This window comes from Lepisosteus platostomus, chromosome 18 (genome assembly GCF_059453375.1).
Source record: "Lepisosteus platostomus isolate fLepPlt1 chromosome 18, fLepPlt1.hap1, whole genome shotgun sequence".
NCBI lineage: Eukaryota > Metazoa > Chordata > Actinopteri > Semionotiformes > Lepisosteidae > Lepisosteus > Lepisosteus platostomus.
Genome location: NC_142628.1, coordinates 4877944 through 4897438, shown reverse-complemented (window position 1 = coordinate 4897438; position 19495 = coordinate 4877944). Strand labels below are relative to the sequence as shown.

The 19495-nt window shown below is 37.5% G+C and overlaps 1 protein-coding gene across 1 annotated transcript in view; it reads right to left on the bottom strand.

Moving 5' to 3' along the window:
- b4galnt4a (beta-1,4-N-acetyl-galactosaminyltransferase 4a) overlaps positions 1 to 19495 on the bottom strand; it is a 164345-nt gene that overhangs the window by 66954 nt on the left and 77896 nt on the right. Inside the window, exon 3 of the mRNA XM_088611109.1 lies at positions 10573 to 10671. Coding sequence (XP_088467235.1) covers positions 10573 to 10671 — 99 coding nt within the window. The remainder of the gene's footprint in view (positions 1 to 10572; positions 10672 to 19495) is intronic.

Sequence of the window (19495 nt, the reverse complement as noted above, 5' to 3'; positions counted from 1 at the left end):
TGGAGCCAAAACCAACAGGTGTGTGAGTCACCAGGACCAGGACTGGGAACCACTGCCGTAGATAAACATAAAGTAACAAAAAAGCAAAAATGTACATACTTCACACACACAAACAAGTATGACGTGGTTGCTGTGCAAATACAGCTCAAACACTTTAGGGAAAACTGTGGCTGTCCTACATTTTAATGAAGCAGATAATAGCGAAAAAGAAAAGTTAACTCCAAATGTAAGCGAAAAACTGAAACAGGCAATGCAGAAGAACACTCATTATGAAGATAATTTCTCCAGGGCAACTCTACTGTCAATTGCCTAATGACATAATCAAAGTGCCGTATGGTTTAGTCATACAGTGAATTGTGCAGTTCAGAAATGCCCTTGAGTTTTAAGGTGTAATGCTGTACTGTATGTACGGTCAGCCAGTTTCCATGGAGATGCTACTCACGCAGGCAAGACAAAGCATAGGCGATTTGCCTGGTGTTCAGGGCCTTTCTGAAAGTCAGTGGTAAATAAAGATTAAAATACAAAAGCTTACTCCTCACCTGCTTGTGATCATTCAAATGCACTGCCACAGCCTACCATTTCAAAACTTATTGGACATATTGGACTTGCTTTGTAGTTATGTGTGCTTATACAGGTTTAACAAAAAAGGAATACTATTCTATCAGACAAACACCATCATATCCACTAGTATTCTCAGCAAATGTGGGTCTTAATCATACAGTACATAGTAAAAAGTTCTTATTTTATGTATTTCATATTCCCAAAATTAAAATTTGGAAATATGTGTAATCACATTTCCTCTTTATGCAATTTTTTATCAACAAAAAATGCACTCTGTATTTCTAACGCTAGCATAACACTGAAAAAGTGAAAATTTAAGAATCTGTGTACTTAAAAGGCAGTGACAGTTTTCATGTTGTAAAATAAAACAGTAAGAAGCAGTTATTTGCGTGCTGAAAGCACTGTAGTTACAAACCAAGAAAACAGTTTTAAAGGCTTTACAGTACATAGACCAATAGACCATGCTTAGGTGCTCAGTGATGAATCCCACACCCACTGACCCTGACATGACATCCCTGTGAGGCACACACACAGAATAGGGCTCTGGAGATACTGTAGGCTGTCACACCAATTGAACTGAATTTGTTGGGGACCACATCATTCTCCAAGGATGCACCAAGGGACTTTAGAGCAGTGTCATGTAAAAATCAGCAAACAAAATAAAACAGAATAACTAAAGAATCTTTCCCTCCGATCCACAGTGCGTCCTACTGTAGCTAACAAGAAACACACAGAACCTATAAATAGCAATCAGATGTACATCCTCCCAGAGCAGCAGAGGTATGTGCAAGGCACTGCTGGGAAAATTTCTTCTTCTGATCAGGTCTGTGGTATTAAACCGAAGCAACCAAGTTGCCAAGTATGATTCGTCTTCCACAAAATCAACTCAAAGCAGGAATCCACACGGGAAAAGGCTATCTGTGCAGTCAGTCAAATCACAAAAGCTATCTATTGCTTTATAGATTTAGAACCAGTGTTACTTTGTAGAAAGTCTGCAACCTCTGACTGAGCATGAACTGTGTCATAAATGAGAATACATAATTCCATCCTTCATTCTAACCTTTTTATCCAACACAGGGTCGCGGAGGAACTGGGGCCTATCCTGGAAAGGAATGGGTGCAAAGCAGGATACACCCTGGACAGGAGGCATGTCCATCACAGGCACACACAGATACACTCACACTCACACACCCTGGACAGGAGGCCAGTCCATCACAGGCACACACAGATACACTCACACTCACACACCCTGGACAGGAGGCATGTCCATCACAGGCACACACAGACACACACAATCACACACCCTGGACAGGAGGCATGTCCATCACAGGCACACACAGACACACACACTCACACACCCTGGACAGGAGACCAGTCCATCACAGACACACACAGATACACTCACACTTATACACCCTGGACAGGTGACCAGTCCATCACAGGCACACACAGATACACTCACACTCACACACCCTGGATAGGAGGCCAGTCCATCACAGGCACACACAGATACACACACTCACACACCCTGGACAGGAGGCCAGTCCATCACAGGACACACACAGACACACACACTCACACACCCTGGACAGGAGGCCACTCCATCACAGGCACACACAGATACACTCACACTCACACACCCTGGACAGGAGGCTAGTCCATCACAGGCAAACACAGATACACTCACACTCACACACCCTGGACAGGAGGCATGTCCATCACAGGCACACACAGACACACACAATCACACACCCTGGACAGGAGGCATGTCCATCACAGGCACACACAGACACACACACTCACACACCCTGGACAGGAGACCAGTCCATCACAGGCACACACAGACACACACACTCACACACCCTGGACAGGAGACCAGTCCATCACAGGCACACACAGACACACACACTCACACACCCTGGACAGGAGACCAGTCCATCACAGGCACACACAGATACACTCACACTCACACCAGGGCCAATTTTCCCAGAAGCCAATTGACCTGCCAGAATGTCTTTGGAAAACGGAGAACTCAAAGGAAATCCAAATGAACACGGGGAGAACATACAAACTCAATGTACAGTATATAGCCCCCTAGGAATTGAATCCAGGGGCCAAGCCCTGCACCACTGTGCCACCCATTATAAATTCAACTTATTTTTTCATTACATAATATTTTATTGGAAAAAAATGTCAATCAAGTACGAGATTTTTCTGTTTCCAGATTGATGCATTATCGTATACACTCACAAATAAAAGTTTCTTACTGATTTAAAATATTCTGTATACTTTACATATCGCCTACGTTTTCTAAGCCTGTGCTTTATGAATGATTATTTTTCACCTTTAATTTTAAACACACATTTACATTCTCCGTAATTTTCAATCAGATCTGACAATAAACAGGTTTCTAATGTAATATGTAATGAAAACTCAGACAGGCCGCACAAGTATGGTTCTCTTTCCCCCAGGAAAGAGAAGGTCTTCAGCTTCAGTTCTTGAGGACTGTTGGTCCATCTCTTATTCCATCTGAGCTTTTAAACATCCAATTGAACTAAGTGCTTGGCTGTTATAAATAATTGAGATTTTTTCACAGGTCAGTAATGATTGAAGATTTAAAACTTGCTAGACTGCTGCTCCAGAAAATAAAAGAAGAAAGATCTCTGTTCTTAGTAGGCAATCTACTGTCTTATCTAAAGTCAACTGTAGTTTTTTCTTGGTTTGATCATGGAAAATAGTGTTTTAAAAATATTCAGCTTCAATTCACACTTGTATCCACTAGTCATTCTTTCAAAAGAACAGTTTTATGCTCCTCCTTTCTTCCAGGTGTTTTAGTGGTAACAGGAAGCTCACGTTGAATCTTCTATGTTTCCAGCAGATACACAGTGGGAGTACATTTGAAGAACCCTGTAGGTGAATATGAATGGTTCCACACAAGAGCTTTATGAGCTCTTGTCTTTGATTTTTGGAAGCCTTAACAAACAATACGCAAGCATTTTACAGATGTTACATGGACACCATCAGTGACTACAGCACAGGAACTAGAGGTACAACATCTGAGATATTTGGATTATATACAGTAGATCAACCTGCACTTGTTAGCATCTTTACTGCTGGATCTTCATGTGTGGACTTGCTTTTGGGAAGAAATTTACCTAACCGTGTGTTTCAATAGTGTTTCAACACGAAGGTTGTCAGCTGATAACTACAGTACTAGCTTTATTTTATATACTGTATATATTTAATAAAATGTATGTTCTGACACCATCAAACATTCACATCAATCCTTTTTCCAAAAACTACTGTTCTACTTTATCTTTATACATCAGAATAGAAATGAGTTCTTTTACATCCTGTTGTGCCCATGCTAATATGAATAATATGAACGACAACATACAGTATTATGTTTTAAAACATAAGGAATTTTATTACTGAAAGGTTTAATGAAATAATTGCATTGCCTAAGGGTAGGATAGATGTTGCATTTGTACAGCTAAATAATTCAGGGCAAGGAAACCCTAAATAACCCTAGATGACAGAAGATGCTCTTGGAGATTGAGAAGGATAAAGAATGTGCAAGATATGGGCCTAAATGTTTATCTTATTATATGGTTTCAGTGTTGAGATTATGAGATGCTTAAAGCTGCTTTTACAAGTTAATGTTAAGCTTAAAAAGTAGGTTATCTGAGTAGAGAGTAATACACACTAGGCTGTGTAGTTTGTATAGAATGTTTTGAATGCAGGTCTGTTATGGTAAAAGGGGTTCAGTGAATTTGAGACTGTCAAACACTGCAAGACCACCAGTGTAATGTAATGTACTTGGCCCTAGAGAAGAGGGAACTCAAGTTATAAGGAGTATTGAGGCAAAGCCTAATTACTATGATGGATAACAAATATGTGTCACTTTAGCATCTAGAAATGCTGATTTCAGCATTCTTATTTTTTCAGTTTTCATATGGTTTCTGTACTGAGGTACACCCTGCCTCATTAACATTAGTGTTAAGTTTGAACAACACCAAACAGTACCTCATGCACTACCAACTATAGATTTAAAAAATGAAAAGCATTTAGATTTGTCAGTTATTTACTACACGCCTATTCAAGGTTAAAATTGTCAATTGTGTTGTTACATCTCAGCTGACAGCAACGAGCCCTAACCCCTACAGCTGTGGTTCCCAATTCTGGTCCTGGTGACCCACACACCTCATGGCTTTTGTTCCAGCTGAGCCCTCAGTAATAAGATTAAGGTGAACTGTTTGTTCCCAGCTCTCATACATATTGGAGCTTTAACCACTGGATTTTGTAGGCGAAATAAAATTCCAAACTTGTGACTAGAAATAAATTGCAAATATTCCAATTAAGCAACTTCTTAGATCAGTTAAGATGTTGATTATCTAATTAAGATGGGATGGAATGAAAGGTGATAGGTAGGTGGGTCACCAGGATGAGGGTTGTGAACAACTGCCCTACAGGATGCACCAGGAATTGTAAACGGGCCTCTTTAATTGAGACTTTACAAGCTCTGCAACCACATGCAGGACTTTAACTCTGATTGATGGAGAGGCGCATTATTATGACATCACTGCAAGCATGCAGGGACTGAGCACATCGCCTGGGGAGCTGTGGTGAAGCCAAGATATTTGGATCATATAGATTAACCTGCACTTGTTAGCATCTTAAAAGTTTTGGATTGTTCACACTGACATTACAAGAAAGGACAAAGTTTCCAGGCTACAATTAACAAGACAGTACACACGTACACAATAAAGGTAGATGAAAAGAAAATATAATTTAGGCCTTCATTCTTTGCCATTCTTCTGATCAGTAATATGATAATGTATCACAGCATCAACACGTGAAAGATCATTCTATACATTGATATTGTAGCTCTGTTACACTTTAGGTTAGGGACTACACATTTTGCATAACCTGTATAAGATTAAGAGAACATTGATAGAGATTCAATATCCCAGTAGGAACTGGCAACGACTAAGTATGTTTTGCACTGCTACTAACAAAAGTAGAACTGTAGTCATAAATAATTGATCAATTAATATAACATATAGGGTGAATAATTAAGATCTCAGAATAAAATTCTGTTGACCACTCTATTTAAGTGGAAGAACATCAGACTGAAAACAGGATTTACAACTTGGCTCAATAAAGCCAAACAGGAGCCAAACCAGCGATGGGAAGTGTTGGCAATCCCTAGATAATCTTCCATGAACTCCAGCAGGATGCTGTGACCGACAGTATCAAAAGCTGCACTTAAGTCCAGAAGGAGAAGATTATAAGGCGATTCAGAGTCAGGAGCCATCAGGAAATCATTAATTGTCTTAAGCAGGACTCTCTTAAGTTTTTGCTGTGGTTTTGTTTAGACCCCAAATTAGAAAGAGTGAAAGACCTCATTAGCTGCAAGACGAGACTAATTTAACTACCACTGCCCAATCCAGGGTCTTTTTTAAGAGAAGACAAATTGGCAATAGATGGTAGTTATCAAGTATGTGGGAGGTCCAGGTCAGGTTATATTTAACATTGGTGAGAGACCTGCCTACAGGTATATGACCAGACTACAGGGCCTCATTGATGAGATTAGTAATTAGAAGGCAGCTTTGAGTAGAAGCAGAGAATATGGTCTAAAACATCGGTACTACTATAGATTTCATTTTAGATGCTAGCTTCGTTTGAGTATGTAAAACCATGACCAGCAATATAATGATTGAAACTTGAATCTGTGAAAGCAGAGGTAATTGAATTTGTCACGACTAGAAGTGGTGACTGTGATTGGTTATTAATATGTATTTTGTTGAAAAAGAATTGAATGAATGTGTTACATGCTTCAATAGGGAGGGAAAATCATACATTAACTGGTTCAAGCATTTTATTGATGGTGAATAATAGGACAGTAGGGTTAGTGTGACCTCCCTCCTAATAACAAGAAGCCCTTTAAAAATGTCCCATCAACAAGGTTATAGTGGAGTATCCAGTGGATATCCCTTTCAATTAAGGCTTTTCTCCCTGCAATTCAGAGCAATGCATCAATGATGAATTTCATGTACACTATTCCCAAACAGCATGTAATGGTATTCAATAAACAGTGAACAAAGTCATAAATCATGCTGCTAAGGAAAGTCACCTGACTGCCACATAGTCCACTCTTTCTCTTCAGAAAGACCCTTCATGGAGGGCAAAGAGCTTAAAAGAAGAAAGAGATAAGATACTAATTTAAAAGCCCGGAGAAACAAAAAGCTGCCACATTATTAAACTTAGCTAGGAGAAAGAAAACCACAAGGTTTCAGACCACAAGTAAGCACTTGGATCCAATATCTCTCAGTATTCTTTCTACACAGACTACGAATAGCCACAGAGCAATATATCTTCCCAAGAGCTTCCTTAGCTGCAATAACTCAAATACTCCCCACCAACCACCTCCATAAATAACAGGATATCTCTCTCGGAGAAAGAACAATCATTTAGTCGGTCACAAGTGCCTCTTCGACACAGCAAGGAAGACACTGAGCAGGGGCTAGTGCTCAGAGATAGAGAAAGGACAACCTGTTCAGGTAGAAAAAATCTATATCTAAGGCAATTAGGTGATCGTACAGCCGGGTTTGTCAATTTTACTCAATTCAAGGGAAAAAGAAAAAAAGACAAATTGTAACTTTTCCTTAGGCTCTAAAGGAAATTGCCTCAAATATTTTTAACTCGGCAGAGGTTGAGAGTCCACACAAATACAATTAAGACAGCAAAAAACAATTTTACATAAAAATTTAAGAAATTAAGGTGAATGTAGATCTTCATCCTGTAACAATCCTGTGAGATTTTCAGTTTGATTTTCACTGTTTTATTTGAGTGCACAACATTAAAATCCAAACGAAAGCCTGATACTATTCCAAAACTAAGAATCAACATGCATCTGCCAATGTTTACAATTACTTTCAAATAATAAGGAGAAAAATGCAAGATATTGCCTTTGTAAGGAAAAAAAATGAATAAAATTCATTAAATGTAGTCGTGATTTTGTCCTATACATTAGGAAGAGAAGTGGAAAAAAAAGGGACACCAAAGTCAAAGCCGTGTGCTTCACCAGCTACAGAGTAGGTGTCATAGATGCTTGAAGGTGCCATAAACAACAGAGACCACATGCTGCTGTACAATCTGGCTCACCTCAATGTCCTCCCCTAAGGAGGCCAGGAACCTAAAGGACTGCTCAGGTCAAATGTGATTTCAGGGAGGAGTGCTTTCTTATGAAAATCCTTCCTGTCTGTAGCTAAATTCCCCCTGTACTATATTTCAGGAGATAAAGTATCACAGCTGTTCTACAGAACAAATATCAAATCCACATTGAGAATAAGTACATTTTCTTTGATATTGTGCTGTGTAAGATTAATGTAGCAACTTGGAATCAAAGCTTTACAGTAGAAGTTAAAATTAACAAAGTAAAACAGATGTTTTTGAATAATTTCTTCAAATATATATTTTATTTTTCTAAGAGAGGCTTCGGCTCCCCTGCAATCCTATCTTGGGTAATGTGGTAAGAAAATGTATGCACATGGGACAGGGTTTCATTGATTAAATAATAATACCTAGAATCTGTCTTCAATTAGGGGTCGAGTCAATTTGAATGTAGTGAAACAGCACCAATACACGCCCACACACTTACAGTATGTATAATGTGTATTGCTCTGCTTCCACCAGGCCCAGAGCACACAGCCCCACTCCTTAGAAAATGACGAATGTTCCATCACCAAAACACTCACCGTCTGCACCATTTCTGCACCATCTAAGTTTCAAGAAGGTGACAACACTTGGCAAACATGTACAGTGTGCTGAGCCCTGTTATACATGTATACATACACTGTAGCAACCATCTTTACTTTCCAGTAATGTGCAACCTTTAATACTTGTAGTAATTTGTTGCATTTATGTAGCATACAATATTTCATCCCAGAGAGGCTAACATAGGGGAGTGGACACAATACCGCTACCGCTGAAGATCAACGAACACCTGAGAGAAGTGTGGCAGCAATTACTATAAGCATTAATTAGTGATAGAATATTAGGTTATGATGAGAATGTTATAATCCCTTTCTCTATATACACAGTAGTTGTGTTTAAAACCATAGAAGAAAAAACTTCAGTTGTACTGAAATTCCCCAGTGTCAGGTACAACAAAAGGAACAAAGAGAACTACAATATGATAACAAAAATGAATAACAAGGATGTTAAGATTTCAAATTAATTATTAAAAAATGCAATTCTTAAGTTCATGTCATTGATTTCAGTTATCTGAAAGTGTAAAATCATGGTCATGACTGACAAAAGATTGTACATTTCAAGCCAAACATTTCTCCTATACAACTTTACGCACTTTGCTCAACTATAATTACTTCACAGTAAAACTGACAATTACATGAGGGAGATCTATAGCCATAGTGTTAAAATACTCAGATATTCTCAGGTAGTACAATAATACAGTATGTAGTGTTATAGTTCTGAAAGCGATTAAATGGTGTTTGAAGCACAGGTCTGCATAATGTACAGCAATTCCTTTTGCAAAACCAAAAGCTCATTATACTAATAAGTTTTAGCCATGAGCTACTCGCCCTCAACATTAAAAAAGATCCACTAATTGATTTAAGATATTTATTTTTCAACACAAATACCCCATCTGTGTGCCTGGAAAGTCAAAGAACAATGTCAATTCCTGCATATTGTATACTGCCACAAATAACATAACTGCTCAAAAAGGGTTATGGCACACAAAGCTGGGTACAGTGTTTTTTCTGGCAAATTGTCAGTTGATCTGACACCCGTTGTGTCAAGAAGAGGGCAGAAATGTCCAGTTGCTGATGAAAGGCTAGTGAGAGTTATTACATCTGACGAAATGCCTACCGCAATACGCCTTTTACATTTGCTTTCACAAACCTCAGATGACACGGGGCTTTTTTCGGTGCAAGATAACCTCTGAAATTACTTCTCCAGCACATCAAAACCATAAACGGGAATTTCCTCTGTTGACTGAACAGAGAAGGTTAAGCATGGTGACTGGCCCTGGATTTCATTGATTATAATGTCGCTCCCATAAACATACAGTATCTGCAACAAGAGAAACTACATCCGATCCCACACCAGATTCACCTGTCTCTTCCCCCATCTCCATTTCCACCAAGTTCTAGGAACTACAGCACCAACATACAGTAGCAGTGCACCAGTATCTTGTCAAAAGAGTCAAATAAAGTTGCTTACCAATTAAAGGATTATTTTTATTTCTTTACTTCATCCTTTATTTTTTATCCTTTATATTTGTTCTCAGTCAGGCTACGTTAAAGCAAAGAGATCTCATGTACGCATTCAGCTCCTGCCCTTCCAAGCCACCTGTTCCCTTAATTAAAACATGCATCATTAGGAGAGACAGATCTTTGAGTCTAACTCCCCTAGGGAAATCATCTGAGTGCACAGGGAGTAAGAGACACTGTGAGCCATGGAGCCTGAACCTTTCAGCTCAGCTACAACCTCTCTGGCCACAGTTGTGAAAACCGAAATGTTTCAATGGCAAGTGAGCTAACCGAGATCACAAAATACTGTCTTATAAAAACGTTCAGGTTCAACAACTTCCTTGGTCTTGGAGTCATCCTTATACCTTATTCCGCTCACCAGTTATGACTGTAGTGTTGGGAAAAGCCTCCTCTCATATATTACATAGGCCAGAAAATCGCATTAAGACCCATTAACATTTCAAACACTCATTCTGATTTCAAAGAAGCATGTTGGGACCAGTTATAAATATGTGAATAGGAAAATGTTTCAGGCTTGCTCTTGCATGCGATTACTTTTTGCATAATAAGGTTATAATTTTTAAAAATGTATTTGTTGATACAGTATGTAAGATGTGTTTGTATGCATTTCTGAGGACTTTCTAACTGTTCAACATGCTGAAATTGCAATACTGAATCACACATATTGGTGGACATTATCTATCAGGCCCATAGAAAAGCCTGAAAATCTTACCTCAGGTTTCCACGGCAGCTTGTTCTGTTTTTGGATGAGAAACTTCCTCAGCTCAGTAAAGTCCCTGTTCTCCTCCCCATATGCATTAAGCCTGTCTTCCTGTAGAGATTAAGGGGAAGACAAAGACAAATAGCAGTTGAATTCACAGACCTCACACAGTAGCCCAGAAGAACAACTTTAATGTGTTACCACAACAGCAAGCAACGTGTCCAAATTTATAGTTTTTCTCTCCAGCTAAAGATAGACTCATAAAGGGAAATTTGAGAAGCCCTTAAATGGAGGAAGATTTGCACCCTGTGTAATTCTTTATAGGCTCTGAGTTTTATTTGACAATAAGACAATTCAGGTCTGCAATGCAATACTCCAATCAGTAAAGCTAGTGTGTCACCAATCTGTACAAGCCAATGTGAAGCAACCTTAACAATTTTCAACAATATGTTAGCTTTCTTCTTGTAAGCCGAGAAAGTCATGGGCATGTTACTTTCTTGTAGCTTTTAACCCCTTTACTCAAAACATCCATCATCTTTAAAAATATAATTGGGAGGAAAAATAAATAAACAGTAATGCATTTATTTGCAAAGTCATAAGTGGGTCAGTCCTGAAATGAGTATGACTGATTTAATTACCTGGACTCCTGTTATTTGTGAGGGTATCTATACACACAACTTAAGCTTTTAACAATTGTGACCAATCAAGTACACAATTATTTGCACTACAAAATCCAGAGCCCACGCTTTTCTACAGCTAGATGTGAAATGAATGAGAGGACAGCTTGACGTCCTCAGCCACCTCAGGTGAGGGAGTTGAGGAGCTTGGGGAAACAACAGTGGCTGAGGCACCCACAGCGGGCTAGATCAGAAAGCCAAGTGAGCCACTGCCAGCTGGAAAGGTCAGACTCCTTGCATCCTTCTTCAGAAAGAGACTAACAAATATCTATTTGACAGCCACAATCGATGGCCCAAAAAATCAATTCTGGAAAACAGCCAGCACTCTGTCCCTTATTTTCTTGCATTCTTATATTATTTACTGGCTTTGATGACAGTGTGTCTTTGTTTTCCCTTTCCATCCTCAGCTCAGTGGTTTACCCTTTTGCTTTTAGATGAAAAGCTCCCTGATGGTTAAGACAATTACAACACAACCACTTGACCTTTTCCTGATTTCAGCAGTAAACCTTTGCTTTCATCTCTTTTCATATTTAATACCCCAATGGCAGATGTGCAACCTGGGTGCACATGACTACACGTGAACAAACTGCAGATCCCTTGACACTAGACTGTATAACCAACAAACTGTTCCCAGAAAATTATCTGCGACGCCTTTCTTGGTTATCCTTAATAAAAAATAGCTACTTGCCAAAAATATGAATCTCTAAAAATTATCCGGTAGTGTATGTGCATTAAATAGTCTGTTTCAGCAATGACATTTTTGTGGAAGGCCTAAACTTCAATGTGTTTGTTTCTGCTCAAGCTTGGTGAAAAGGTTAACTTTTAAGAAAAATTTGCCTTTGCTCTTGACATTGGAAATCGCCCACTTGTCTAAACTGAACAAGCAAGAACAGGACAATGGAAAGATAAAAGGAAATTGTCTGTAACTATTAAGGAGATTTACTTCACACTCACTTTTAAAATGTCAGCCTCTTAATACTTCTCACACAAAGTATGACCTATACTGTTATATATTCCCCCAGAAATAAATATTTTGCTGTCCTTAAGCTCAAGGTTTGCATTTTAAAACCCTGAAGAGGTTAAGCATCCCAGGCAGAGTACCATCTTGCACCCCCAGCTCTTGCTCAATGTTACTCTAAGCAGTTACTCATCATGGACAGAATGTGACAATTCAATGTGAGGTTGGTGGATGCCAACGTTATTCGATTTCAGCTTCAAATATACTGTATGAATGGCACAATAAATGGAATTGAAGATAGTGTACAAACAACACACAAATTTACAAATATGTGGTCAGTTTAGAGTTCAAATGTCTTAGGGACCATATGACCTATTTCAATGATGTAATCAGCTGAGGTGTGTAATATCAGAACCAACTAACATAGTGAATATCAGATAATTCACAAAATATAAATCTTTTCATCACCCAACCCTCCTATACAAAATGCTTTTAATGAAAAGTGCAGGAACATACTTTCTGTCTTACAAAAATACCAGATACTAATATTTTGTTTTTTTACCACAAGGTTTTTTGCCCTTTTAATCCCATTTTGAGCACAATTACATTTCTGAGTTTTCTCATGAGGTTAGGGCTGCAAGCCATATACTGATTTTATTTAAAGAACGAATGTGCACTGGGAAATATCTTTTTCTATTTCCCTTGAGAAGCTGTATAGTTTGTTTTTAAAAGAATGCATTCTCTAATTTACAAAAGCTAAATGTCATTAATTTTAGAGGCCATTAAGGATATTAAACATCTGCATCAGTATTTAAAGGGAGCTTTACCGAAAAGCACTTTTATGGACCTCAAGGTGTCATAATGTAGGAATGGAAAAATGGCTGATCGGGACAAAGCTAAATAAAATCCCTATAAATAAAAAAATGTTCCATTTTTTATTATTGTCTTAGTCCCTGGGACGAAAAGAGGAACAGAACCACCAGTAAGAAGAAAATGTTGCAGCAAAAAACATATCAGTCATTCAGAAATGAAAGCAACAGACTTCTCTACGACACCTCCTGTACTGTACATTCACACAGAACATTTGAATTAAAATCATATTACAGGCAAATGTCTGGGTTATTAACCCTTTTGGAGGAATATTATTCACTGGCCAACTCTCTTAGCCTACAAGCATTTCTTGGTTGAGATGACATTTTAAGGCTGAATGTGTTGTGTACAATTCTTTTTCTCAAACGATTAACAATTACATCATGGAATACTGATCCAAAGAAAAAGGCTTTAGTCTCTCTGATTGTTCCGTTGCAACAGCTGATTTGTTCATCAATGTAACTTAAAATTTACAACTGAGAAGAAGATACAATTCTTACAAGAAGAGCTGCAGGAGTTCAGAACAAGGGACTCGGCTTAATTTAATTAATTAAAGCCTGAAAAGTGAGTGAACATTGGTAAAACTGAATCGGGATTTATCTCAAAATCTGAAGGCTGGATGAAAAATGAACAACTTCAAACAAATGTAACCAGGACTGCATTAAAAAGCATAATAAAGCAATTAAATAAACTAAAAGGACAATCAAAGCTTTTGGTTTCAATACGATGTGTTTTTTGAGACCCATAATGACCGAATCAGGGGGGTTTGAACAATTCAAGTATATGTAGTAATAATTAATTACAGTAATCCATTAACAGGTTACAGCATATGAGTGAATGAATGAATATGGCATATTGTTTCTGAAGAAAAGTTTGCATTTCTACTTTTATAACAAATTATGATGTCAAATTTAGAGCAAATTAAAAATCAGTTGTAATATATCCACTAGACTGGTCATATCTAAGAAGTGACAATCAGACAGTTGTTTCAGCATTTTACACTGCCCAAAAAAAGATTTATGTACTTAAATTCTGGGTTTGTTACTCTATGAAAGTGAGACATGACAGACAAAAATAACACCAACAAACATCTGACTCTTATAATTTGACAATGGTTTTAACAAGTGTTTATAATTTATTCTGCTACTGTATGTCATATTTTAGAGGCAAAAGTTTTCATGAATTGAATTTTGTAGATGGGACTTTTGTTTTCTTGGTTTCAGCATGAATATGGCTGGTCTTGCTGAGTGAAGGATATGAGGAAATCTTTCAACTATCTGTGCTATAAATGTCAGGTTACCTCAAATTTACAGATTCATGGTTTAAAAAACCTCTTTTGGTATTCTTCTATATTACCTCAGGTATATTTTCAGGCTATTCCTTTTGTCTGTTAATTAGATTTAATATTAAAATGTCCAGGGGTGGCAAATTCATTAGACATTGGATATAAGTACAGATTTTTCTTAAAGATGGATAGTGAGATTAATGGATAGACCATTTTAGACCAAGGTTTCTGATCAATCTCATTTTTTGGACAATAAAGAAACCAGATATTATGAAGAACTCAATCAACAGTGGTTCAATTATAAACAAAAATCCTATGTTTTAATTAATGGGATTGAAGATAACGCTTTTCTTACGGCAGCATGATCTCAACTCTAAAGCATCTGATTATGAACTGTGTTAATTAAACAATTACCATCATTCAAAGTTTACACTTGTTGTTCTTGTTGCTGTTTCAAAAAAGAAAGCAGCATAATGAAGGTATAAAGTGTTTTTTAAGATGATAATTTAGAGGTTCCAATAAGCAAATTTAAACATTTCCAGATTTAAGTAAAACTGTGAGAACATTGTGAAACATTTTTTAAAGACAAGGAAAAGGAATACATCATTACTAGTCTTCAACACCTACTGTAGTCAGCAGTGATGTTAAAAACTTTCAGTGCTGAAATAAATATGCAGTATGGACTCCTCTAAATATGCAGTATGGACAAATTAGAGAATATTTTCACACAACATGAAATATCATAGTCAAATCAATACTATTAGAAGGACCTATGCTAACCATTCCAAAACAGAGATTTTACACAAGCCTATTTTCTTTTCATTCCTTCACCAGATGAACTATATAATATTTCTGCACAATATCTTGGTAGGGTGGTTTTCTACAAATAGACTTTTATTAAAATATCTGCAGGGTTTGGCATTGTAACATACTGTATATAGAGATAAGGGAGGACATGTTTATCTTAATGAGAATCACTAAAGCTGTTCAAAATAATAGACAGGCATAGAAATAAACCCAGACCACCATATCACAATCACCTGTACTCAACCTCGCCCTCCAGCAATCCACAAATGAAGATCTTAAATTCTTTTATACACCAGGAAGCTTAAGCATTAAAAAGCAATGGGTATGAAAATGCCCCCATTTACTCCTCTAAAATATTCCTACTGCTTTGAGAGAGCTTGTGTCATCTCCAGCAGTATTTCTCATTAACTTCATACGAGGGAAGACATCAGCTATGCACACATCCTTCTTAACACTTGCATGGTCCTTTCACTTTCCACATGTTCATTAATGTCCCTGTGTTTGTGCCTGTGGCACTGTGCTTGAATCAAAGAGTTCTCTCTTACTTTCCTCCAATCACCTGAGCTCTCTGGAAAATGAAATGAATGAATTATTACATATTTTAAAGAAACATATAATATAATCTTTAAAGTGTTTGAAACCTCATCAGGAAGAACAAGATTTTTTAACATCTTTGCTCTTTTTCCATTTCACAACCATGGCAAGAACATGAGACCTTCAAATTGACTGAAATCATACAGCATGCGCCACACAGAAATGACAAGCCACTGATGCCAACATGCGCAAGTGTACAAAGCTCTTTGATCGGACTCATTAAACACTGCTGTTTGTCTTACTGTCACACTAGCAGCATGGTAAAAGATAGCAAAAGCCTTCAAATTAAAGACACCTACTCGTCACTGAAATGACTTAAGTATAGCATGTGCTCCAAATTGTTTGCCTGATAGAAGAGGAAGATCACAGTATAAAAGATTTACATTTGAAGATACTGTATAAACATCCATTATCTAATCAGGACAGAATAGCAGGGGAAACCAGAGCCCAACCCAACGGGCACAAGGCGGGGTACACCCAGTAAGGGACACCATTCCAACACAGGACAGACACAGACAAACACACACTCATACCTAAGGCCAATTTTCCTAGAAGACTATTAACCTACCCGTATGTCTTTGAACTGTGGGAGGACAAGTGAACAAGATATAAAAATAAATTCAGCTTGTTTAACCAGTCTGTTTATGATTTTCCTTCAGATCTTGAATTATTCTGTGAGCCCATTTTTATCTCATCACTGCACTACATTATTTTTTTATTTCAAGTTCTGAGGTTATGTTTATGCCTTTTAATTGCTTTCTTAGGTTGCATGGAAAAGAAAAAAGAACGCGCAATCGACTAAATTCTTTTCAGTGAAGACATATATTATTGTTACATTTAATAATAATGATTATAATAAATAACAAACATCTTCATAAAAACAGAAATCCAAAAGGGTTCTGGCACCAGGAAACAGATGGAAATACAAGAACACAATGCCAATGAGGTTAATTAATTCTCCTTGTTAACTACAAACAGAATCTGCTGAGAACTGATGTGGGAGATGGGGCTTATTTTTCAAATTGTTTGCTGGCAAGTGGAGCAAAACATTTGGAGTTGACAACAGTGTTTTTCATTCCTGCAACCTGTGAAATAAAGGTTAATAACCCACACAAAGTAACTAGTGTGATTTACTTTCTCCCATCATTAAACATAACAAAAATAAAGCCCATAACACTGACTAAGAAGTCATTATCTCCACATTGATGAGCAAGGGGAATTAGTTTAGTGTGTGAATGGGAACGATCCAAGACAGCTGTGCACAGCAAAGCAAAATCCGAATCTCTTGTAAAATCACTGCTTCTGTAAAGGTCCTTGACTAAAACAAGTAAGAGAATGTATACCATTCAACTGACAGAGGGAGGCTATCGTATTGAATTACAAAGGGCACCAGGAGGCTCCTGGTTGGGACACCAGTCTAACACCGGATATGCATACAGTACACAAAACCTACCTGTATGCAGAAAGACAATTTAGGAGACAACTAACTAACCATGCCAGCATGTCTTTGGAAAGCAGGAGAAAACTCTTTAATCCTCCTGGTAACTCTTTGGGTAACACTGAGTCATTTTAAGTGGGGATGTGAAACTGCAAAGGCAGAGGGGCAAACAAAATTGGACAAGCACCAAAGAAATCACCATTCACACATTGCAACAAACGGGCAGGTTCTTAAGCACACCTTGACATCCTTTTCATTTTACTTAATGGGACTCTTTTCAGCATTCATGAGCAATGACATGCTGAAAGCCCCAACAGAGATGAATCGGGGGTTTTATTTAATAATACATTGTAACTAATAAGCCACCAGGATTAAAATGGTCTGTGCCTCAGGGCTCCCTATGGGATCGGCTGTAACAGCTTTTCTTAATAACTGATAACCATTTTCTGACCTTATGAGAGGTAAAGCACATTTTCCAAATCATTCACTGATATCTGAGCTGCCTCTGCTTTTGAATAAAGCTAATGTGTCCTCTAATCTTTATTGATTATTTGTGTCAGATAGCAGAGAGCAGCAGTCTCTCAGACACTGGCAATGAAACTTATAAAAGCTGGACAATATATCCCTAGTCACCCATATACGAGTTCATTTAGTAGAGTATCAGAATCAATTCTAAATATCTAGGAAGTGTTAACATTGTAATTTTGGGACCAAAGCAATTGTGCTTTTCCTGCACAAACTTATATCACTAAAGAGGGTATTTGCGTCTCTGCAGCTAACGTATTCTCTATTTCAAGAGTAAATCAAAAGAACAAGTAAATCCCAATGCCAGGAAATGATGAATGAAGCCAAAACGTTATGATGAGTGAAGCTGGTGAGGCAGCCTCTCATTAGCTAGCAACTACGTGACTGTTGTAAATTTCAAGAATAAACAAAAAATTTGGGGATGCTCATGTCACTCAACCTCCAAAGCCAAAGTCCCCACTGAGACACCCCACACAGCTGTAAGGTCCTGTGCAGATTACTGTGGAACAGATAGGGAGTGACACAGGAATGGGCCTGTCAGAGGAGAGCATGCATGTTTGCTCCTATGTGCTGCTGCAGGGCTGGTGACGAAGAGCTAAGTTGATTAAGAATTGTGAGTTGAAAATATTGAGGGTAGAAAGTAGTTATTATAGAAGCCAGCCACTTGGAAGTTTAAACTATAATTTCTTAATTTAAAAAACCTAACAACAAGGTTCAACAAGGGATAGTTTTTTTATTTAATAAACTTTGATATAACAATTAAAAATAAAGATACAATATTCATAGGACAATATTGAACATGCTTCAGAAGCAATTATGGTTTCATTAATTATGAAATGTTAGCTTCTTTCCTGTAAGATTGTTGAACAAGTTAAATCAACAACAAAAAAATGCATTCAAATTCCTGTGCTTCCAAAGACAGCAAGTAAACAATTAAGTATTGATAATTTCTCAGCAAAATATTTATACAAGGGATAAAATAGGAACAGCTAACAAAATTATTCAGTGGGGAAACCTCTCCTATAGTCTCAAAGTAAAACATATAATAAAACATATAATAAAAAATAAAATATATAATAAATAATCCATTTTAACACTATAAAAACTTCATTGAAAACATGAAAAATAGCTTTGGGAAAACTGATATACCCATCTTTGAAGAAAGGTGTTACTCAACACCATGCACTAGTTTTAAAAACACTAACAAACACATGTTTCTGTAATTCCCCAAGTTTAAAATGAGTGGGACTGAATCATTCACATTTATTATACAAATTATATACACAGCACTCAGAGATGAATTTATAATTGAACAAAAACCAGCCCGTAATCTGCAAGTCCATGCTTCTTAAAATATAAAACCCCAAAAGAATGATTAGCAAACAGACACTTTTACACATGACGCATTTCCAAGGAGACTACCAAAGTTTCTCAGTCACTTACTAAACTAGTGACAAACTATTCCTATCCTTACAGGAATCATATTTTCGGCGACTTCTTCCATAGCCCTGCCCTGTGTAATGAATGAAAAGCCATTTGCTCAAATGGAAAGACATACTGTAGAAGAGAAAATCTCACCATCCAAGTTGTTCTGCACTCAACCAGCATTAAGCATCATCATGGCAACTAAATTTGGACTAAAGGGAGTCCTGATATCTAACTAGTGGATATTCCACACAAATTATTCATAATCCAGATTATGGAAAAATGTGCTAGGAAAGGTGTATTCCTGCTTTAACAAATGATTGCCTGAACAGAAGTTTAGACCTGGTCCTGATTAC